The 23147-nt window shown below is 35.7% G+C and overlaps 1 protein-coding gene across 2 annotated transcripts in view; it reads left to right on the top strand.

Moving 5' to 3' along the window:
* Positions 1-23147, top strand: part of LOC150074993 (sodium/potassium-transporting ATPase subunit alpha-like) — a 632142-nt gene that overhangs the window by 599602 nt on the left and 9393 nt on the right. For both annotated transcript variants that reach the window (XM_090388637.1, XM_090388636.1), the window contains exon 20: positions 13238-13339. In XM_090388637.1, coding sequence (XP_090244763.1) covers positions 13238-13339 — 102 coding nt within the window. The remainder of the gene's footprint in view (positions 1-13237; positions 13340-23147) is intronic.

Raw genomic sequence — 23147 nt, 5'->3', positions numbered from 1 at the left:
AATTTATTTACTAAACTCCTAGCATTGGTGTACACGCAAGTATACCTGCACCTGTTTCTATTCTTAGCTACCCTAACACAACCCATGTGTTTACTTGTACCACAATGGCTCCCAGCAGTCTCTGAAATACCATGCATCTTGTTTTTCAGGCTTCTGCTCATTCTAATAGAAGCAGTGCAAGAATCTCTTTCACCTCTGCCAGTGGCTACTGTCAATCTATTGGTCTTTACTTTCTAATAACTCTACAGTTATTACAAAATCATCCAGCTCACTGCCAATGTTTACTTTACCTACATCATTCTCCTTCCTGAATAACTCCTCATGCGTGAATGTAGATGCAAAATACTCGTTTAGATTGTTAGCCACCTGAGCCGGATCCTCAACTGTTGAACCATCAATATCCAGTGGACCAATCTGATTCATCCCTTTCCTTCTTGAGTTTAAATAGGTAAAGAACTCTTTTCTGTTTTTCTTTGCATCCTTTGCCAAGGATTTTTCGTAGTCTGCCTTTGCCTGCCTAATCTCCTTTGTGACTTGGTTACAGATCAACTTATATCTATCATAGGCTTCCATGTCACCCATTAATTTGTATGTATCCCATGCATTTTTCTTCTCTGCCACATGTCTCATTAGTTCATCTGACAACCATTTAGGCCAAACCTTGAACAATATTTCTTAGTTGGTATGTAAAGTCTAGTAGCTTCCAAGATAAGTTCTTTGAATGCTTCCCATTTTGAATTTGCTGTTGGTAACATTATCAGTTGGTCCCACTGTATAGAATTTAAATACTGTCTCAGACCATCATAGTCGCCTTTACGAAAACAAAAACCTTTCCCTTTACCTCTGATGGTAGTTACCTCCTTGAGTAAATCCCACTTCAACACACTGTGATCACTGCCACCTAGTGGTTCATTTATCTGCAGATTCTTAATGCATGAAGAATCACTACTGATAATCAGATCAAGAGTATTGCTCCCTCTTGTTGCCTCACGAACATGCTGATGTAGAAAACAATCATCCAATAAATCCACAAAAGCCTTGCTAGTGTGCGAGTGACCAACCCACAAATTGCAGTCAATATCTGGGAAATAAAAATCCCCCATTATAAGACTCTCTGATTTACTGGCCCACTCTATTTCACTGTACAGTATCTTATTATACTCATCAGAGTCATTAGGCCTATAGCACACTACTACTCTCAATTTTGATTTCCCTATGCTTATGTCACACCAAACTGACTCGACACTGCCCTGTCCATCGATGTCGACTGGCTTCACTTCCTTGGACTTTGTGTTTCTTAACTAATAGCATAACCTCTCCTCCCCTCCTGTCCTGTCTATCCTTTCTATACACATTGTATTCCCCAAATTCCAGTTCCGCATTCTTTATATCTGTGTGACACCACGTCTCTGACATCCCAACAATATCTGCCTTTGATGTTTTGAGCAATACCTCAAATTCATCAAATTTATTTACCAAACTCCTAGCATTGGTGTACACGCAGGTATACATGCACCTGTTTCTATTCTTGGCTACCCTAACAGAACCCATGTGTTTACTTGTACCGCAATGACTCCCAGCAGTCTCTGAAATATCCTGCATCTTGTTTTTCAGGCTTCTGCTTATTTCAATAGAAGCAGTGCAAGAATCACTTCCACCTCTGCCAGTGGCTACTGTTAATCTATTAATCCTTGTATCCCCCCAATCTAGCAGTTTTCTGACCCACCTAACTCTGCCTCGACAGCATCAGCAAAAATTCTTGCACCCTTTCTATTTAAGTGTATCCCATCCCTGTAGAAGCAATCTCTCCTGTTAACAAGTACAGTCCAGGCTGAAAAAAATTCTACCCCTAAATCTGTTGGCTTTTCTTTACTGTTCGACAAACACAAAAAGGTCTAAGAACCGCTGATATGCTATTTAAAGAGGATAAATTTTTTTCTTGATTGACCAAGAATATGGAAAATAAGAAATCTTGACCAAAAATAATACGACAAATGTCTTAAAGGGAGTTCCGAGGTCATCAGGGTTTAAAAAGAGCAACATTTTCCTAAATGGAGCGCTAGTTAATAAACTAACTCATTTTCAACAATCAAGCATGTACGTAACATTGCATACGTCCATCTATAATTGCATGGATCCATTCGGCAGAATTTGGGAAATTGTAGAATCCCTCCTTAAAACAATGACATTCGCTATGAACAAAGCGATTGCCACAATTCCCGAAATAATTTTTATAAGAGGAATGTGAGAGGGGAAAAAAAAAAAATCCGATAGTATCCGATTCCATTTAACGAATGACTTTTCCGTCCACGAATAACAAATCAGCAGTGGTTAGAGACCAAAATCCACCTTTCGAGTGATTCAGTGTATAAATCACTCCATACCGCAATGAGGAAATCTGAGGCTCTCAGAAAAATATCTGGATAAAGCAGCTCGTACCATATTGCATCAGTGTATTTTGACTGCGAATTAGAGTGAAATCCTAGACTAGGCATGTCAAACTGGCACCCCGCCCAAATGTTGGCAGCTTTCAGAGGTTAACAGCGTTAAACCCGTATGAAAATGATGGATGGTTATACTTAACTGAGGTATACTAATACTTATAAGATTTAAATATACCTCAATTTAAATATTTAAATTTTAGTATACCTCAGTTATACTTAACTGAGGTATACTAATACTTATAAGATTTAAATAAAATATATGACATACGAACTTTCATAAATGTTGATGGTCCTGAGATTGCATATTTTTGCTGAAGGGTATATATATGAAAATATTTAATATATTTCTCTCAGTAAAACCACTAGGCTGCTGCATGCACACCAGTACGGCTGCGAACTTTTAATGCGGTTCACAAGAACTTCTGAGTTGTACACCTCCCCCTCGTCCTGGACATTTCCGTCCAGCAGCCTAAGTTACTAATCGAAATTCGACTCAATGAATAAGTGAGATAATAAAAAAAATCTGGAATGTTTTCTCGGGTCGTGATCAGTGCTGAAAGTTATTGTTAGAACAGAGTATGCGCATTGTGCAATACTTAAATTGTGAATCAGATATTCTGTCACCTGACCAGAATTTCAAACATTTATCTTACTGGTTAGAAAGAAAGTGTTTCTTTAGATACAGGTCCTTCCGAAGATCTCTTATCTTATCTCCACTTCAAGGTTGCTTACTTATTTCAGTGACAAGGATTCTTGACGCTGAAATTAAGGATAATGGAAATAACGCAAAATGTTAGCCGATATTCTCTTCAATGAACTTACTAAAAATCTATCTGCGAATCCAATAAATATTAAGAAAAAGATTATTTCTCGAAAAACCTTGTTGGATGACCAGGTTGCTTCTTGTCATGATGTATTATGTTGTTGTTGGGTTTTAGGAGCATCAGCGACTAAGGCCATATTGCTCCGTATACTGTCTGTAAATTGCGTGTTCTGAGTTCGATTTTCTGTTTGCTGGACGAAAAACCAGAGTTTTCGAGATTAAAAACCATGCTACCCTCTCCTGAGATCGAATAACTCAGCCACGTTGTGAAAAAGGCCCATAAAATTCTTCAAGTGATCGACGGGACTCGAACTCGGGTCTTTTCCACCCGGTGTTGGGAGGAGGGCGATTCTACCAACTGCTACCCATGATGTTTTACGTAACCTAACTGATAATTCAAATAATCGTGAATGATCTTCATGATTCACGACTATTAATCGTAAATGAAATGCGAAGTCTGCCAATTCACCTAGAAATAATTTATTTTCAATGGTAACGTACACAATTAATCTTATATAAAAAAAAAAACTTGCACTACGACAATTTTATAAATATGGGAAACTAAAAATATTTTTTTACTAAACAAATTCCTTTCTCATTGCTTAACATTTGCTAAAATCAGAAGTTTTTACCTGTGAACAAAGCAGGATTCCCATAAATCAAACAGGCATCATTTTAGAAAATCTTCTTGGATTTGTCCATTATATCAACAGTTATTCTCAACCTAACTTTTTTTTTTTTTTTTTAATAATTTAATTTTGTTCCTCCACTCTTTCTTTTCTGTCCTCCCAGTCTCTATTCTTCAATGTACTGGATTGACCTCATTAATGGGTTGACAACAGGTCTGTAGCCTTTTGGAGCACACCAATACTCTTCTCACTGGCTATTCACCCTATAAAAAAGCAGATTCATATAAGTTATTGTTATTTGGTTTTAGAAGGCCATATTGCTCCAGGTATATGCGGTGGTCATTCCCTGACCTTTCCGCATCCTCCGTATTTGGTGGTCACGAGCTCAAATCAGATTCGTATAAATCCAGATTGTTACCCACTTTCATATACATTAACTACCATATCTTCAATTCTGTGTATACTACTATGTACATCAAGGGTCCCCAACCTACGGCCCATGGGCCAGATCCAGCCCGCCAGATGATTTCATCCAGCCCGAAAGACTATTTCATCCGCCTCGTGAAATTTATTCTATAGAAATCTTTTTTGGTTGCTACATATCGTATATAAGGATATTTTTAATCAAAATATAATGTAAATGCGTTCAAATATTAATTTTGTAACATTGTTGCAACTCTGTGCACTTCCACTTGACAGCAGTGTTTCTTGCGATGTCAGAAATCCCAACGGTGCGAGTGCCCAAGGCTATAAGTTTATAGCCTCGAGTATTTCCGGTGAACACGAGTTGTCAAAAAGTGAAATAGTAAAGTTAAAATAAGCGACTGTTAAAACAATTGCTAAACACTAATCTAAATATTAATCAAGTAAGTATTAGTGAAATAATTGTATGCAATGCATTCTTTACAGTTTGCAATGTAAAGATGAGCACGCGTATTAATCTTTCTCCTGGTCAGCTATTCTCATTCAGACCGTTGTCATCGGGCCGCTGCACCGATTATCATGCGCAACAATTTATTAGTGCTATTTTTATAAATGCATATTATTTTTAATTTTATTTAATTTTAATTTTAGCGAATCAAGATGTCAAGGAAAAGAAAAATTGATTCCAAATGTTGTGTCTTCAATGAACTTTGGTCTATTAATTATTTTTTTATAAGGGACAATAACCAATGTACCTGCCTTATATGTAAGGAAGCAGTTTCTGTGTTGAAAGAATATAATTTGAAATGGCATTATACGACAAAACATGCTTCAACTTACGATAAACTTCAAGGAGAGTTGCGAAACAAGAAATTACAAGAGCTGAGCTTTGATTTCAAGAGGCAACAACTTGTCCCTATTAGACTTAGGAAAGTAATAGTAGGAGTGGAAAAGAAACGGTGTAGAAGAATGAAAGGGACAGTAACTCCTTCAACTCACACCACACAAAAACTCCTCGAATAGGCAACGCTTCCCCGGTGGAGAAGGCTGTTGTTACCTATTCTTGGAAACTCCGGACATTATCAGGCTCCCCCTGGTGCCGTTTCAGGGCTATTTGGCTCTTCTTCGGTGGGTGGGTAGGTACCCAAGTGATGTAATGATGGCAAAACAGTTGTGAAGTATATCTTCACAATATGAGAGATGCCTGATGGTGTATGATATAAGTTAAAACTCTAATGCATTAGGGCTTAAAGCCTCAAGCTGCAAAAGAGATTAGACTATGTGTATTTTAGTGCAATTACATAATTTATACACAGCTAAATAAGATTAGCAAATTTGCAATAGTGGCATCGTTTGTTACATCTCATATTGTGAATACCTTCACAATGAGTTGCCATGACATTGCACTACTTCGAATAAGTAATGCTTCACCCGGAGGAGAAGACTGTTATTACTTATTCTCAGTGGATACCACCACCCAGACGGCACTGTTTCAGGGCTATTTGGCCCTTCTTTGGTGGGTGGGTAGGTATTTGAGTTCTTCTATAATAATTATTATTATTTTAATATTTAATAATATCTTTCCAATTTCATGATATACATAATATAAGTGTGAAAGGTAGACCACTACTGCACAAATTGGAAATGATTTATTCAATGGCATTTGCTTCTTATTGAAGTCAGTCAAAAAAGCAGCAGCTCCCATGCAAATTGTGTATTCTGCCAAAAGTATAGTGAAAGACTAATTTCATGCAGTGGTGCTGGAACTTTGGGAGGAGATTTGAATTGTCTGCCCACCCAGTATTTTTATTGGGTGGAAAAACAATTTGGAGTGACTGTTCCTTCCCTCCCAAAAAAAAAAAAAAAAAAAAATTAGCACTAATCAAGCGTTGAAAAATAAATAGTTGAATCTTAAATCTTAATTGATGAGAAGAAAGTCATAAAAAATATTCTTAAAATATTCATTAAAATGTTCATTAAATATTCATAAAATATTCATTAAAATGTTCATTAAATATTCATAAAAAATATTCTAGTCATATGTCATAAAAATATTCTTGCATACACCAAAAATACTTTTTTATCTTGTTATTTTATTAAGTTTATTTATTTACACATCAGTTGAACCATATTGGAGTGGACTCAAAGACACCAACTGATAAGAGCTAATACTAATGCCTACTTAACTGCACCTGCAATTTTACATAGGTACTTACTGTTTTGTTTTGCTTATTGGTTTCAATAGTTGCATTGTCCATACACGATGGATAAATGGAAGAAAATGAAATTTTTTCAACAATGGAAAAGTAGACAGGATCTGATTTCAGAACAGTACTCGTCTACATTCTTATCTTCTTCTGGCTCAAATCAACAGTGAGCCATTCTACACAAAGAATGACAACAGGTCTGTGTGAAAACTGTGTAGGATTCTGCACAGGGCATGAAACATGGTCAAAAATTGTCAAAATCGGCTGCCAATTCCAAGCACACTGGGACAAAAAAAGAAGTATGCCTAGTCTATTTATGATGAGATAGTGATAAAACTTTCTGTAAATTTTGCAAAGAATCTTATAAATCGAAGTTGATAACATTTTCAACAAAGTTTGAAACTGCTTTCTTGTGCAGTTCTTTTGCTAAGCAGAAGATAACTTTAGAGAAACTTAGAAAAGTAGGATGAAAATCCTGCCATAGAAAACGTAGGATGAAGATGAAAATTAATGTTAAAGCAGATACAAATGATTCCAGTCACTTGCATGATATAACAAAGAAATAGACAAATGCAAGATTATACACTTTACTATGGGGACTGACATGGTAATGAATCCCATCAAAGAATAAGCACCACTTTGAATAATAGCTGAAATAATAGATATTATAAATGAATAATAGATGAAAATAACTAATAAGCACCACTTCTTCAAGAGGATGCCAGCATTTGTCAACTCTAAAAAGAACTGTATTTCAGGCATTGACTGCTATCCAACAGAGTGCCAATGGATGTCATGTCCCTATATGATCCAACCAGATAATAAATAGTGAATAGAACTCAGACTTCAGAAGTAAAAGAGGTACCATGGCTGCTGCCCTATATAGGTTGAATAAGCAAAAATAACAAGCCAAAATGCAAATTTAGCATAAACACAGTCAGTCGACAGATCTAACTTAAATGCTGATAAGTTAACATGAAAGTTAACATGAAAAAAATCAAAATAAACAAATTGCATAATTATATTATACAGTTGCATATAGACAACGTACAAGTTGTCTATATGCAACTGTATCATATTAGTATGCAGCTAATATAATACTCTGAATTAGCACAAATATGCAAAGGCGGCATCGTTTAAGTTATATATCATATTGTGAATACCTTCACAATGAGTTGCCATGATATTGCACTACTTTGAATAAGTAAACGCTTCACCCGAAGGAGAAGACTGTTGTTACTTATTCTCAGCGGATATCACCACCCAGACGGCACCGTTTCAGGGCTATTTTGTATGTGTGGGATAATAACTCTACTATCCACTTGTCCGTATTAGACTTAGAAAAGCAAAAAAGTAGATGGAAAGTAATAGTAGGAGTGGAAGAGGAAAAGAAACGGTGTAGAAGAATGAAAGGGACAGTAACTGCTTCAACTCATACCACTCAAAAACTCAAACTCCTCAAATAGGCAATGCTTTCCCAGTGGGGAAGACTGTTGTTACATATTCTTGGAAACTCCAGACATCATCAGGCTCCCCCTGGTGACTGTTTCACAGGCTATTTGGTCCTTCTTTGGTGGGTGGGTAGGTACCCTAGTGAGGCAATGATGACAAAACAGTTATGAAGTATAACTCCACAATGTGAGAGATGCCTGATGGTGTATAATATAAACTTGCACTAACTTGTACATTGTCAATCTCTCACAGCCTGAGGCTAAAGCCCTTAACACATTTCAGTCTTAATTTATATTATACACCATCAGGCATCTCTCATATTGTGGAGTTATACTTCATAACTGTTTTGTCATCGTTGCATCACTTGGGTACCTACCCACCCACCGAAGAAGGGCCAAATAGACCTGAAACAGCACCAGAGGGAGCCTGATGATGTCCAGATGTTTCCAAGAATAGGTAACAACAGCCTTCTCCACTGGAGAAGCGTTACCTATTCGCGGAGTTTATGAGGTTTTGAGTGGTGTGAGTTGGAGTTACTGTCCCTTTCATTCTTCTACACTGTTTCTTTTCCTCTTGCACTCCTACTATTACTTTCCCTCTACCTTTTTTGCTTTTCTAAGTCTAATAGGGACACGTGGATAGTCGAGTTATTATCCCACACATATACAAAATAGCCCTGAAATGGGGAAGTCTGATGATGTCCAGAGTTTCCAAGAATAGGTAGCAACAGTCTTCCCCACTGGGGAAGCGTTGCCTATTCAAGGAGTTTGAGTGGTGTGAGATGAAGGAGTTACTGTCCTTTTCATTCTTCTACACAATTTATTTTCCTCTACTTTTTTGCTTTTCTAAATCTAATAGGGACAAGTGGATAGTCGAGTTATTATCCCACACATATACAAAATAGCCCTGAAACAGTGCCGTCTGGGTGGTGGTATCCACTGAGAATAAGTAACAACAGTCTTCTCCTTTGGTGAAGCGCTACTTATTCGAAGTAGTGCAATATCATGGCAACTCGTTGTGAAGGTGTTCACAATATGAGATATAACTTAAATGATGCCACCTTTGCATATTTGTGCTAATTCAGAGTTTAGCTGCATACTAATATGATGCGTTTGCACTAACTTGTACATTGTCTAAATCTCTCGCAGTCTGAGGCTAAAGCCCTTAAAACATTTCAGTCTTTACAGTTGCATATATTATGCATTTGAAAGAACCATTATACATTTTTCAAAACTTCCATGAGCTGTCCTGGCAGACAGGCTGCCAGGACAACTCATGCCAACCGGGCTAGCCGGGTGGGTAAAGTCCCTACCTAGCAACCCAAAGGTCGCGGGTTCGAATCCCGCCTCTGGCTTGGACCAAAGTACTGCAAAAACCTTGGGAGGTGCATTATGGCCACAGAAGCCGATGCACCAACAACTACTACTACTACAAAAAAAAAAAAAGGACAACTCATGGGAGTTTTATTAATGATATATATATATATATATATATATATAGAAATTTTGATAGCAGGAATAAGGAGGTGATTATCCCATTGTATGAAGCAGTGGTCAGGCCACATCTTGAGTACTGCATACATGGCTGGAAGTCTCATTTTAGGAAGGATATAGAGCTGCTAGAATGGGTACAGAGAAGGGCAACAAGACTGGTGAGGGGAACAAAGGGCTGCTCTTACCAAGAAAGGCTTCAGTTCTGCAAATTGTAGCATCTGAAGATTAGGCACCTGTGAGGTGATCTGATTGAGGTGTTTATGCATCACTAATGAGATTCTTCCTCTTGCTCAGATTATGTGTATGAGGGGATAAATTCAAATTGAGGAAAGATGATTGTAGAATAGATGTCCAGAAGTTTTCTTTCAGCCAACAAGTGGTTGATTACTGGAACAAGCTTCCATCCATTGTTGTGGAAGTGGATAGTTTGAATTAATTCAAAGAACTAGTCCAATTATTACAGGGGATGGATAGGTGAAATAAGATTTTTTTTTTTTTTTTTTGGCTGATGCTGTATAAGCTTGTTGCTTTCTTGCATCATTTGCTAAAATACTAATTTCCAAAAAAGTGGTGGTCGTTGTTTGGTGGATGTGGGTATGTGTCTCCTTGGACTGGGCATCGTGTATTATTCATGCTGCTGCTGGAGATGAGGATTGCTTTGTTTTGTCTTCTTTATTTTATTATTTTGTTTCATTTTATTTTTGTGTTTGCTTGGTACATTAGGAGCAGAATCACACCCTACTAAGTTCAGCCATAAAAGATGGCAGGAATTTGCTGCATTTTCAATGTTGTTCACTTATTGTTTTATTGCTCATTTTAGAATGTAAAATTGCACTCTTAGAAATGTTTTCTTCTCTTTGGGACCTGTGCATTCAAGGATTGGCTATAAAAGAGCTCTGATGACACAAGCAAATCTAGAATGCTGTGATATGAGAGCAGGAGCAAAGAACATTTTTATATAGTGATTTTTTCACACAAAAAAATTGTCTCATGATATTACTAACAAGATAATTGACATAATGTTTCGTCATTCTCTTGAAAAATAGTTCAGAAAATAAAAAAACAATGCATATTATGCAATTATGGTTGACAAAACTATAAGCTTTTTTCAGTATTTCTAACAAACTGTGTTCTACTTGATACAAGATATTCTATCAAGGTTTGATTTGAACATCTCAGCCTGCCGAGGCCAGTGTTCTGATGGTGCTGCAGCTGTGGCAGGGCTTTTTACTGGGGTTCAAGCTAAATTTTCTGAAGTAAAAAGGAAGCCTAGGGCTTTGCCTGTATAGATTCTCACTCATCATACAAGTTTAATACTTCAATGTGTGATTAAATCTTCCTAGTTACAACAGCATGTTTAACATAAAGAAAAAAAAATGTATTATATTTCTCTGTAACTCTCCAAAAACAGATGCATCACGAGAGAAAAGTAAATCTGCATCCATTCTGTGTCACAAAGTGATTTTTGTCATCATTCTTTAATTAAATGAAAGCCAACTATAACTCTATCTCTCTCTTGTAATTCATGAAAGAAATTTCTGACACAGAATTTGATGGAGGAATAAAAGCTCATAGATGGTGGCGCCTCCGTAGCCAGGTGGGAAGGAGCAGCAATGTGTAGCACACGCTTCTTGATTAGACCTGGGTTCGAGCCCATCACCACCAAATACGGAGGATGCGGGAAGGTCAGGGAATGACCACCGTATATTCCCGGAACAATATGGCCCTAGTTGCTAATGCTCCTAAAATCCAAATAACAACAACAACATCGTAGATGGTTTACATGATGGCTCATAGTTTACATGAGCTCTTTTCATTTTTATTTTCATTGATCATTTATATATTTCAGATATTTTTAAATGAAATATCTGAAGTTGTAAATACTTCTCTAAAAAAGAAAATTTTATCATTTCAGCAAAAAATTTTAATAAAATAATTGAAGTTATGTCACTAACAGTTACAGAAGGATGTAAAAACATAGGTCAGTGAACTTTTCTTTCATGCAGTAATAATGAACTTATTATTGCATTAGAAGAATGCTCCCTGAATATGAGAAAATGATTGTCTCTCTTGAATTCTTAACTCTAAAAGACATTATTGAAAAATATATTTTGAATCAACAGGTACTGCTTTTTCACTGAAAAATTATTTACAACAATAGCAACACAGCAAAGGCTGAGTAATGCAACTATTATCAACATCCACAGAGGGATGGTGTAAAAAATATCGGTCTAAAAACCTCAATGGATAAATTCATAAGTTGAGTGAGACACAAAGCAACAAGATAATCAATACTCATGATACAAAAGTGAAACCAGCTTATAAAGGAGATTTGGATAAAAAGAGAGAGAGGTTAAGGTGACACATACGTATGCTTCTGTATTTTAAAAAAAAAAAAAAATTGTCAGTCCATAAATTTTGGAAATCTGGTCAACTCTATGAAAAACTTATCAAAATAGTTTTTAACCATACTGATAACTTCCACTGAACAATGCAATGTGACCATTATCAACACCCACAAGGATATCATAAAAAAAATCAACCTAGAAACCTTGATGGATAAATTCAGAAGTAGAATGGACACAGGACATTCATCTCATCACAGCACTAATGAAGTACAAGTTATTTTCAGTTTGTTCGTATGTGGTAATGCTCATAATTATGTTTGTGTGGATCATGATCCCTTAGTTGCATTCACAAATAGTGTACTGACATGTGTACTCACAATAGTGTACATTGTCATGTGGCAATTATAGTAGCTACAAGGTGAACCTCACAGCTACCACATTCCCCAAATCATAAAAAAACCACATGTTATGCCACCTACAATTTTATAGGTGGTTTCTCTTTCCTGCCAGAGCACTTGATTTGATTGCACTACGTTCGATTTATTCTTGCTCAATATGTACAAAAGCATGCCAAGCAATTCAGAAGTGCTGAAAGGAACAAAGAAAGAGCATAATGTGGAATTAGCAAGAAAACATAGGCTGCCACAATGAACCATATAATGAACCATGTTCAGTATAATAGTGCACATTTAATGATACCCTTAAATCTCTAAATTTAATTGTATATAGTAAATAGTATATAGATAGTATATTTGAATCATATAGCTACAATAAATTTATCTTGAATGTGATTTGTAGGGAATTACTTGGGCTAGAATTGCTTTTAAAGGAAAAAGGATTTACACTCAAGTGATGAATTTTTGTATTGTTAATTTTACTGTGAAACATTAATTTTATTAATAATTCACTATTTTCACTTTTTTTTCCATATTGTGTTCTCTATTTTTGTTTTATTAATATTCTCCTGCACTTATTTTAATTTTAGGTGAACATTAATTCTATTGTGAGATCAATTTGCAGGCAAATATTGTATTTTTTTAGGAAAAACGTACTACTTAATTTTCAGAAAAATTTGGAAAGAAATATCAAAAAAATTATATACAGTTATCTACAAAATTATTTTTTATATACCACTTATTTTTATTTTTTTTTTTAATTCCCAGTCACGTGCATTTTTGATCTGCAAAATTGTAAGTTAGAGAACAGAACACATAAGGAGAAAAATTGAACATGTGTGATTTGTTATAGAAATTATTTACCAAAAAATATACCATTGCACATTGAAGATTGAAACATATTTCAAAATGTTTTAGTGAATAACCATTGTTTCCTGGATTGCTAGTTTACATTTTGCCCAGTCTACATATCATAGAAGCAGTCATGAAAATTCATATATTCTTCAAAATTTGTTAATTTAGGAATCATGCCCTTAACTTTGGATTGGTGTTTGAAACAGCTTTAGCTGCCTTCCTATCTTACTGCCCAGGAATGGATAAAGGGTTGAAGATGTATCCTCTAAAGTAAGTAATTAAGTTGCTGCAGTGGTGCATTATAATACTGTATATTATATTGGCTAACTGCAGTGCACTTTTATCCAGTACAATAATTCCTGTGTGATTTCTTTGTAACATTGAACAGGCATTATATTTTTAAAGAAATTGACAGATAACAGATTTCTAATTCTAGGAATTGGATAAATATCAGTCAGTATTTTGACTTTTTCTGTGTCTAATCTGTGAAATCGTCAATAAAAACACCATAAAGAATGAAGACTCTTAACTCAGCTTTACTCAACTATCAGTTTGTATGTCTCTAGAAATTTTGGTACTTCTGTATCATATCTATACAAAGGCTCTAGTGAGCTTAGACTGTTAGTCAGTCATTCAATTGGTTAGTCTGTTTATTAGTGAATTTGAAGTGAACTGGTCAGAGTTTTTTCATAATCTAATTTATAAAGCTAAACAAATAAAAATAGATAAAGTAGCTCCAGAAACAAAGGAACCACTATCTAGAAGTGATCATAATATATTGATGTGGGATTTACCTAAAGATATAACTATTATCATGGATAAAGGGAAGGGATTTTGCTTTCATAAAGGTGACTACAATAGACTTACAGTTTTGGGATCAACTGATGATGTTACCAACTGCAAATTCTAAATGAGAAGCATTCATGGAAGTAATCATAGAAGTGCTACTAAGCAGTATTGTTCAAAGTTAGGCCCAAATGGATGAATTGATGAGACTAGTGACAGAGAAATACATGCATTGGATGATTATAAATTATCAGGGAACACAGAAACATACAGTAAATATAAAGTAGTCTGCAATCAAGTCGAAAAAGAGGTTAAATGGGCTAAGGCAGATTATGAGAAATAGCAAATAATTGTTTCTTATGTTAACACTAGAAGGAAAGCAATGAACCACATTGGTCCGCTAGATATGAATTTCATAACTATGATCCTGTTCAAGTTGCTGACAAATTAATGCTGTTAATTAATGACAAATGCTGTTAATGATCCTGTTCAAGTTGCTGACAAACAGAATAAATATTTTGCATCTATATTCACATGTGAAGACGTGTTTAGGGATAGGTATACCAGAACCATACTGACTTTTAACTGAGAACTGAATTTGTGTTAACTGAGAGGAAACTGAAATAAAAATTGTTGAGAGACTAAAAGTAAATAAGACAACTGGGGCTATCTAATTATATTAAAAGAAGCAGTAAAACACGTAAGTAAAACTTTAGCCATAATTATGAGGAAATCCGTAGATTCGGGGAGATTTTTATGGATTGGATATGTACAAATATATTTCGAGTTCACAAAAGGTGAAGTGAGGAATTACAGACCTGTAAGCTTGACTTCTGTTTCAAAGAAAATAATGAAAGCAGTGGTTAAAGAGATATTGCATGATTAACTTGATAGGAATGCAGTTAGACAAAAATGACAGCAGGGATATGTTAAGGGGGGATCTTGTCTGACCAATGTGATTAGATACTATGATGCACTAACAAAAGAACTGGTTGCAAGAAATAATTTTGACATCATATATATAGATTTCAGTAAAGCTGTTCCGCATGAAAGATTTCTGTAGTATGAACCAGAGCTATAATGCTCAATACGTTCTACGTTGATACCAATAGTTGTAAAAAGAATAAGAGAAGTTTACATCAATATGATACGTAGAACACTTCCGTATGATACTCTCCAGAAATTAAAATGAAACAATAAAAAATCGAAAATCTTACATTACAGTAAGAAATGATTAAAATTGAACACAATTAAAAATCAATTTAATGCAAATAAAAAATTAAGTAAAAAATTAATCTAACAAAAAGATTTTAAAAATCGTTTTGCAATCTTTTTGTTAAATTAATTTTTTTTGCATTAAATTGATTTTTAATTGTGTTCAATTTTAATTATTTCTTACTGTAATTAGATAGTATGAATCAGAGCTCAATATGTTCTACGTTGATAGTAATATTAGTAAAATAATAAGAGGAGTATACCTCATTGTAGTGCGTAGAACACTTCCCTATGATACCCTCCAGAAATTAAAACGGAAAAAACGAAAAAATCGACAACTTACCGGTACATTAGAGTAAAATATAAATAATTAAATAATCAATTTAACACAATTCAAATCAATTTAAAACAATTAAAAATCAAATTAACGCAATTAAAAGAATCTAACGAAAATATTCAAAACGATTTTCCTTCCTGAAGCTGACAACGCTTTTCGACCATATGTAGTGATCACAGGAATGAAAATTACCGAATCGGGTTAAACCTGATACTTAAATAGAGATTATTTGTCTTTGCGCATGCGTGTAAAGGTCCACGCATCGGAGATCAAATATGGCCGCCGAACATTAACAGAATTCTCGTGTAATTTCATTTCAACGGTTTCTGCAATTAATAGTCGCGTATAATTACGTTGAACGTTAAGTATTTTGGCTTCGTTAAATAAAAAAGTATGTTTTTCGTTAATGGCATGAAAGGCTAATTCTGACGCTGCTGAACTGAGGCTTCATGCTGATTTACACGAATATTAAGAGAAAATCGGGTTGAACCCCGATAAGACGAGTCGCAATCACAGCAAGAAATGTTGTATACCAGATCATTAATTTGTGTTGCGAATGCTGAAAGAACTGAGCGATTGTTCAGTATAGTGTGTAACTTCCGTATTGGCCTAGCTACAATTTTAAATTCGATATCTTTAAAGAATCTGTTAAGCTGTTTGATTGCGCTAATTTGATTTTTAATTGTTTTAAATTGATTTGAATTGTGTTAAATTGATTATTTAATTATTTATATTTTACTCTAATGTACCGGTAAGTTGTTGTTTTTTTTTTTTTTTCGTTTTTTTGTTTTTTTTTTCCGTTTTAATTTCTGGAGGGTATCATACAGAAGTGTTCTACGCACTACATTGAGGTATACTCCTCTTATTATTTTACTAATATTACTATCAACGTAGAACATATTGAGTAGTACAGCTCTGATTCATACTATCTAATTAAATTTTAAACTCTTATTGACTATTTCATTCACTTCCTGTCTCTCCAGCAGTAAACAATCAATACACATAACTATGGGATATTTTTTGAATGGCTTGGTACAAAATTACATTAAATCTACACTAAGGTACTCGGCCCAAAGTTACCATATTTCTTTTCTAAAATATTGCCTTCAAAACAACATCGTTCTGAAGTTTGCCGGGGTGAATTTAAATCAAAAAATATCAGGCATAAAACAACTAACACTGGCGACATCGCATAATATTGTTAAGCTTGCCTTAAAATCTCGATATTCGAATAAACAAAAATACCTTTCTCAGGTTAGGAAGCTTCGCGATAAATTAAAAAATTATCTACATCCGAACGATTGGTCTGTATTGAAGACCTCCATAGATTTGCGACGGGAAGCACAGGCCTCAGAAATAAAAAACAGACACGTTAATAAGTTGCAAACATTATCGGATAGATCAAGACACGTTCATGCGAATTCTAACACATTGTTGCGGGCTTGTGACCAAGTTCATACGAGTTGGGTGACATCCCCCCCCACAGACACACAACGTGTTACCACAGAATATGTCAGCTAGTTCACGAACACCCCTCACCAATTATCCAACGAAACGACATATCAACAGGTTACAAATCTTTCTTCGTGTACACTATCACAGGATTAGATTTTGCTTTTATCCAAAGGACTAAATTATAATTTACCACCTCGAAAACTGCCTAAAAAACAATGCGTAATTGATATTGAATTTGGACTTCGTAATGTTCCACAAAAAGATGTATTTATTCAACAAGTTAACCAAGTAGTGAAAAACATAAAAGAAACGCGACTTCCTAAATTGAATACACATGACAGTTCAGCTTTACGAGAACTTCGGGGAAATAAGGACATTATTATACAGAGGGCAGATAAAGGAGATACAGTGGTAATACTAGATAAACATGATTATATTAATAAGTTAGATTCAGTTGTGTCAGATACCTCCACTTATCGTGAAGTAGACCTGCCACTGTTTACCAATTTGGTCAATCAATACAATAAGACGTTAACCACGTATCGAAAAAACGACTACATTACTATGGTTCAGTTAAAGGAATTGAAGTCCAGAACATACAATATTCCTGCACTTTTCGGTCAGGTAAAATTACACAAGATTGGATTTCCTATTCGACCTATTGTTTCCTACAGGAACTCGGCATTTTCATCCTTAGTCACACATGTATATAACATTATAAAACCCTTTAGACAGGTAATACAATTTGGGATTAAGAACTACGATACATTATTTAATTAGCTTAAAGACTGTAGGCTCGACGACAATGACAATTTATTCTCACTAGATGTTACCTCATTATATACAAATGTAAACGTTGAATACACATTAGATATTATTTGGGATATGTTAAATAAAAACTCGACACCGATTAATTATACGAAGCTACCTATTAAGGAAATTTTTCACTTAATTAAACTGTTAGTTGAGGCTAACTACATCACCTTTCGAGACAAGGTATACAAACAAATTTTTGGATTACCAATGGGTTTGAGCCTGAGTGGCTTAATGTCAGAGATCTATCTCTCAACGATTGAGCAGATACATTTGACACCTTTTCGAACCCGTGTCACATACTATGGGAGGTATTTAGATGATGTTCTAGTTATTACCGATAGTAATACTATCCAAGACATTTTACATTCGTTTAATAATATTCATTCTAGACTCAAATTTACATTGGAAAGGGAGGATACGGATACTAAGTCATTAAACTTTCTAAATTTCACGCTTACCCGGGACTCGAATAAAATACAATTTAGCATCTATCGAAAACCTACAAACACCGGTATGCTTCTACATTATAATAGCTATCACCCGTTCACCTACAAAAGATCGATTATCTTTAATCAATTTCTTAATGCCTATAAATATTCAACGACAGAATCTGCTTTAGACTCAGAAATACAAATATTAACTAGCAGATTCTTAAACAGGGGTTATTCCATTACCACAATAAACCGAATTAGGGTACAAGCTAAGGATAGGATACAAAATACTACACCAATCAACAATAGTAATATCAAAAAATACTTTATTTCTGTACCATATGTTGAACAGTGGCAAACAGCTTAACAGATTCTTTAAAGATACCGAATTTAAAATTGTAGCTAGGCCAATACGGAAGTTACCCACTATACTGAACAATCGCTCAGTTCTTTCAGCGTTCGCAACACAAATTAATGATCTGGTATACAACATTTCTTGCGGTGATTGCGACTCATCTTATCAGGGTTCAATCCGATTTTCTCTTAATATTCGTGTAAATCAACATGAAGCCTCAGTTCGTGCTTCTCGTTCAGCAGCGTCAGAATTAGCCTTTCATGCCATTAACGAAAAACATACTTTTTTATTTAACGAAGCCAAAATACTTAACATTCAACGTAATTATACGCGACTATTAATTGCAGAAACCGTTGAAATTAAATTACACGAGAATTCTGTTAATGTTCGGCAGCCATATTTGATCTCTGATGCATAGACCTTTACGCGCATGCGCGAAGACAAATAATCTCTATTTAAGTATCAGGTTTAACATGATTCGGTAATTTTCATTCCTGTGATCACTACATATGGTCGAAAAGCGTTGTCAGCTTCAGGAAGGAAAATCGTTTTGAATATTTTCGTTAGATTCTTTTAATTGCATCAATTTGATTTTTAATTGTTTTAAATTGATTTGAATTGTGTTAAATTGATTATTTAATTATTTATATTTTACTCTAATGTACCGGTAAGTTGTCGATTTTTTTCGTTTTTTCCATTTTAATTTCTGGAGGGTATCATAGGGAAGTGTTCTACGCACTACAATGAGGTATACTCCTCTTATTATTTTACTAATTCTTACTGTAATGTAAGATTTTCGATTTTTTAATTGTTTTCATTTTAATTTCTGGAGAGTATCATACGGAAATGTCCTGTGTATCGTATTTAGGTAAACTTCTCTTATTCTTTTACAAATAATGAAATATTTCTGTACATATTGGAGCAGTGTGGCATTAGGGGTAAGTTACTACTATAAATAAAGGGGTGGTTATAAACAGGCACTGTTCTTTCTGCACTTAATATTATTAATGACATCCCTCAGCATTCAGTATTGGGCCCCTTAGTGTTTTCAATATTTATTAATGGTATTGATGAAGGCATATCAAGCTTATTGCCAAAGTTTTCAAGGTGGTTAATGATAGGAATCAGGGTATACTACTGCAACAAGACCTTGAATAACATACTAGTTGGGTGACACCACACTTAAGGTGGTAGAGAATGAAAAAGTCCTAAGGGAAATTGTAGTCTAACATGAAGTTCTCTGAGCAGTGGAGATAGGCTGCTAGGACAACTTGTGGGTTTTGTCAATTAGCATTAGCATTAGCATTAGTAGAGGCATATGATGCAAGAAACAAGCTTATTCAGCATCAGCCAAAAAAAAAAAAAAAAAAAAGCACAACCACTACTCCCATTTCACCCCTCCGTTCGTTCGAAATACCTGTCCAGCTGAGCCTTAAATTTGTTTAGGCTATCAACTTCAACAACAAGTGATAGAAGTCTATTCAACAAACCAACTGCCCGCTGGCTAAAGGCAAATTTCCGCACATCTGTCCGACATCCGTCCTTCCTCAATTTGAATTTATGCCCTCTCAGGTGATTATTCTGAGCAAGAGGAAGAATCCCATTGGCATTGAGCATGCTCAAGCCATTCAAAGCCTTATACTCCTCTATAAGATCACCTCGCTGATGCCTAGTCTCCAGACTCTGTAATTTGCAAAACTTAAGCCTTTCTTCGTAAGAAAGAGCAACCCTTTGTTCCATTCACTAATCTTGTTGCCCTTCTCTGTACTCATTCCAGCAGCTCTACATCCTTCTTGAAATGAGGTCTCCAGACCTGTATACAGTACTCAAGGTGCGGCCTGACCATTGCCTTATACAAGGGAATAATCACATCCCTATCCCTGCTAGAAAAATTCCTGTATATCATTGACAAGACACCGTGAGCTACTCTTGCAGCTTGTCTGCACTGCTCAGAGAACTTCATATCTACCTGCACAATTACCTCCAGGTCTTTTTCATTCTCTACCACTGTCAGCGTAGTACCACAGAGTTGATACGTTGATCTGGGGTTACTGTTTCCCATATGTAGTACTTTACATTTGTCAATGTTAAACTTAATTTGCCACCTCTCAGCCCATCTGCTAAACCTTTCCAGATCCTGTTGCAGCAGCATAGCATCAGTAGTGTCCTTAACAACCCTGCCAACCTTTGTATCGTCTGCAAACTTGGACATTAAGCTTGATATACCATCATCTATATCATTTATAAATACAGAAAACAACAATGGACCCAACACTGAACCCTGAGGAACTCCACTAATAACATTAGTCCACGTTGAGCAGTGTCCATTGATTACCACTCTGTCTTCTGCCACTCAACCATCCCTTTATCCATAGCAGCAATTTGCCTCCAATGCCACACTGCTCCAATTTGTGGAGCAGTCTTCCATGCGCAACAGTATCAAAAGCCTTTCTAAGGCTTTTGATAGAGATATGAACAAATATGTAATATCAAAGTTATTCCCTGCATCCAGTTCTTTTGTGACTACATCATAGTATCCAATCAAATTGGTCAGACAAGACCTGCCCTTAACAAAATCATGCTGTGTCTGAGCTATAACTGAATTCTTGTCCAGATGATCCTGCAGTGCTTCTTTAACCAGTGCCTCCATTAATTTTCCTGGAACCGAAGTTAAACTAACAGATCTATAATTACTTGTGTCAGCCTTTGATCCTCCTTTGTGAATTGGGGTTACATTTGCACATCTCCAGTCTGTGGGTACCTCCCCTGAGTCCAAGGAAGCTCTCATAATTATGGCTAACGGATTGCTTACTTCCTTTGCTGCCTCCTTTAATATAACTGGATAGATCCCATCCACCCCGGGTGCCTTTCTTGTATTTATATTCAACAATTTCTCCTCCACTTTAATTTCAATTATTACAAGATCATCTAGCTCACTGCCAGTGTTTACTTCATCTATGGCATTCCCCTTCCTGAATAACTCCTCATGTGTGAATGTAGATGCAAAATATTGATTTAGTTTGTTAGCTACCTGAGCAGGATCCTCAACTGTTGAACCATCAACATCCAGTGGACCAATCTGATTCATCCCTTTCCTTCTTGAGTTTAAATAGGTAAAGAACTCTTTTCTGTTTTTCTTTGCATCCTTTGCCAAGGAGTTCTCATAATCTGCCTTTGCCTGCCTAATCTCCTTTGTGACTTGGTTACAGACCAACTTATATCAATCATAGGCTTCCATGTCACCCATTAATTTGTATGTATCCCATGCATTTTTCTTCTCTACCATATGTCTCATTAGTTCATCTGACAACCATTTAGGCCTGAACCTTGAACAATATTTCTTGGTTGGTATGTATAGCAATTATATGCAGGAACAAGGAAGTGATTATCTTATTGTATAAAGCAGTGGTTAGGCCACATCTTGAGTACTCTATACGGGTGTGGGAGTCATTTTAAGAAGGCTATGTAACTGTTAGAATGGGTGCAGAGAAGATCAATATCAGAGAAGGATGAAAGACTTCAGTATTGCAGTTTATTGTCAAACAAGTTCATCCAAATGAAGAGCTGAACATTCTAAATGTGTGCTTATGATATTTCCAACTCGTGGAACTTAACAAGTATTAATTTTCTCTCAGTGTAGCAGAGCCTTTCTTATCAGTTTCTTCTTTGCACATGCAGTGTGCAAAGAAGACACCTTAGCAATCTCAATACTGCTGTTTTACAGCAAACATTTTTATTCCTCTAATTTTCTTTCCTATCCTAAACCAAAGAATATTTGCTGATGCTATCGAGGCAGTGTTAGGTGGGTCGGAAAACTGCTAGCTTGGGGGGAGACAAAGACCAATATATTGACAGTAGCCACTGGCAGAGGTGAAAGAGATTCTTGCACTGCTTCTATTAGAATGAGCAGAAGCCTGAAAAACAAGATGCATGGTATTTCAGAGACTGCTGAGAGCCATTGCAGTACAAGTAAACACATGGGTTGTGTTAGGGTAGCTAAGAATAGAAACAGGTGCAGGTATACTTGCGTGTACACCAATGCTAGGAGTTTAGTAAATAAATTTGATGAATTTGAGGTATTGCTCAAAACATCAAAGGCAGATATTGTTGGGATATCAGAGACGTGGTGTCACACAGATATAAGGGATGCAGAACTGCAATTTGGGGAGTACAACGTCTACAGAAAGGATAGACAGGATAGGAAGGGAGGAGGGGTTATGCTATTAGTTAAGAAACACATAAAAACCAAGGAAGTGAAGCCAGTCGACATCGCTGGACAGTGCAGTGTGGAGTCAGTTTGGTGTGACATAAACATTGGGAGATCAAAATTGAGAGTAGGAGTGTGCTATAGGCCTAATGACTCTGATGAGTATAATAAGGAACTGTACAGGGAAATAGAGTGGGCTAGTTAATCAGAGTGTCTTATAATGGGAGATTTTAATTTCCCAGATATTGACCGGAGTTTGGGGGCTGGTTACTCACGCACTAGCAGGACTTTTGTGGATTTATTGGATGATTGTTTTCTACATCAGCATGTTCGGGAAGCAACTAGAGGGAGTAATACTCTTGATTTGATTATCAGCAGTGATTCTTCATGCATTAAGAATCTGCAGATAAATGAACCACTAGGTGGCAGTGATCACAGTGTGCTGAAGTGGGATTTACTCAAAGAGGTAACTACCA

Source organism: Mastigoproctus giganteus, chromosome 14 (assembly GCF_048544385.1).
Source record: "Mastigoproctus giganteus isolate SK-2022 chromosome 14, ASM4854438v1, whole genome shotgun sequence".
Classification (NCBI taxonomy): domain Eukaryota; kingdom Metazoa; phylum Arthropoda; class Arachnida; order Uropygi; family Thelyphonidae; genus Mastigoproctus; species Mastigoproctus giganteus.
Note: the sequence above shows the minus strand (reverse complement) of the source record. Positions and strands in the feature narration are given on the sequence as shown.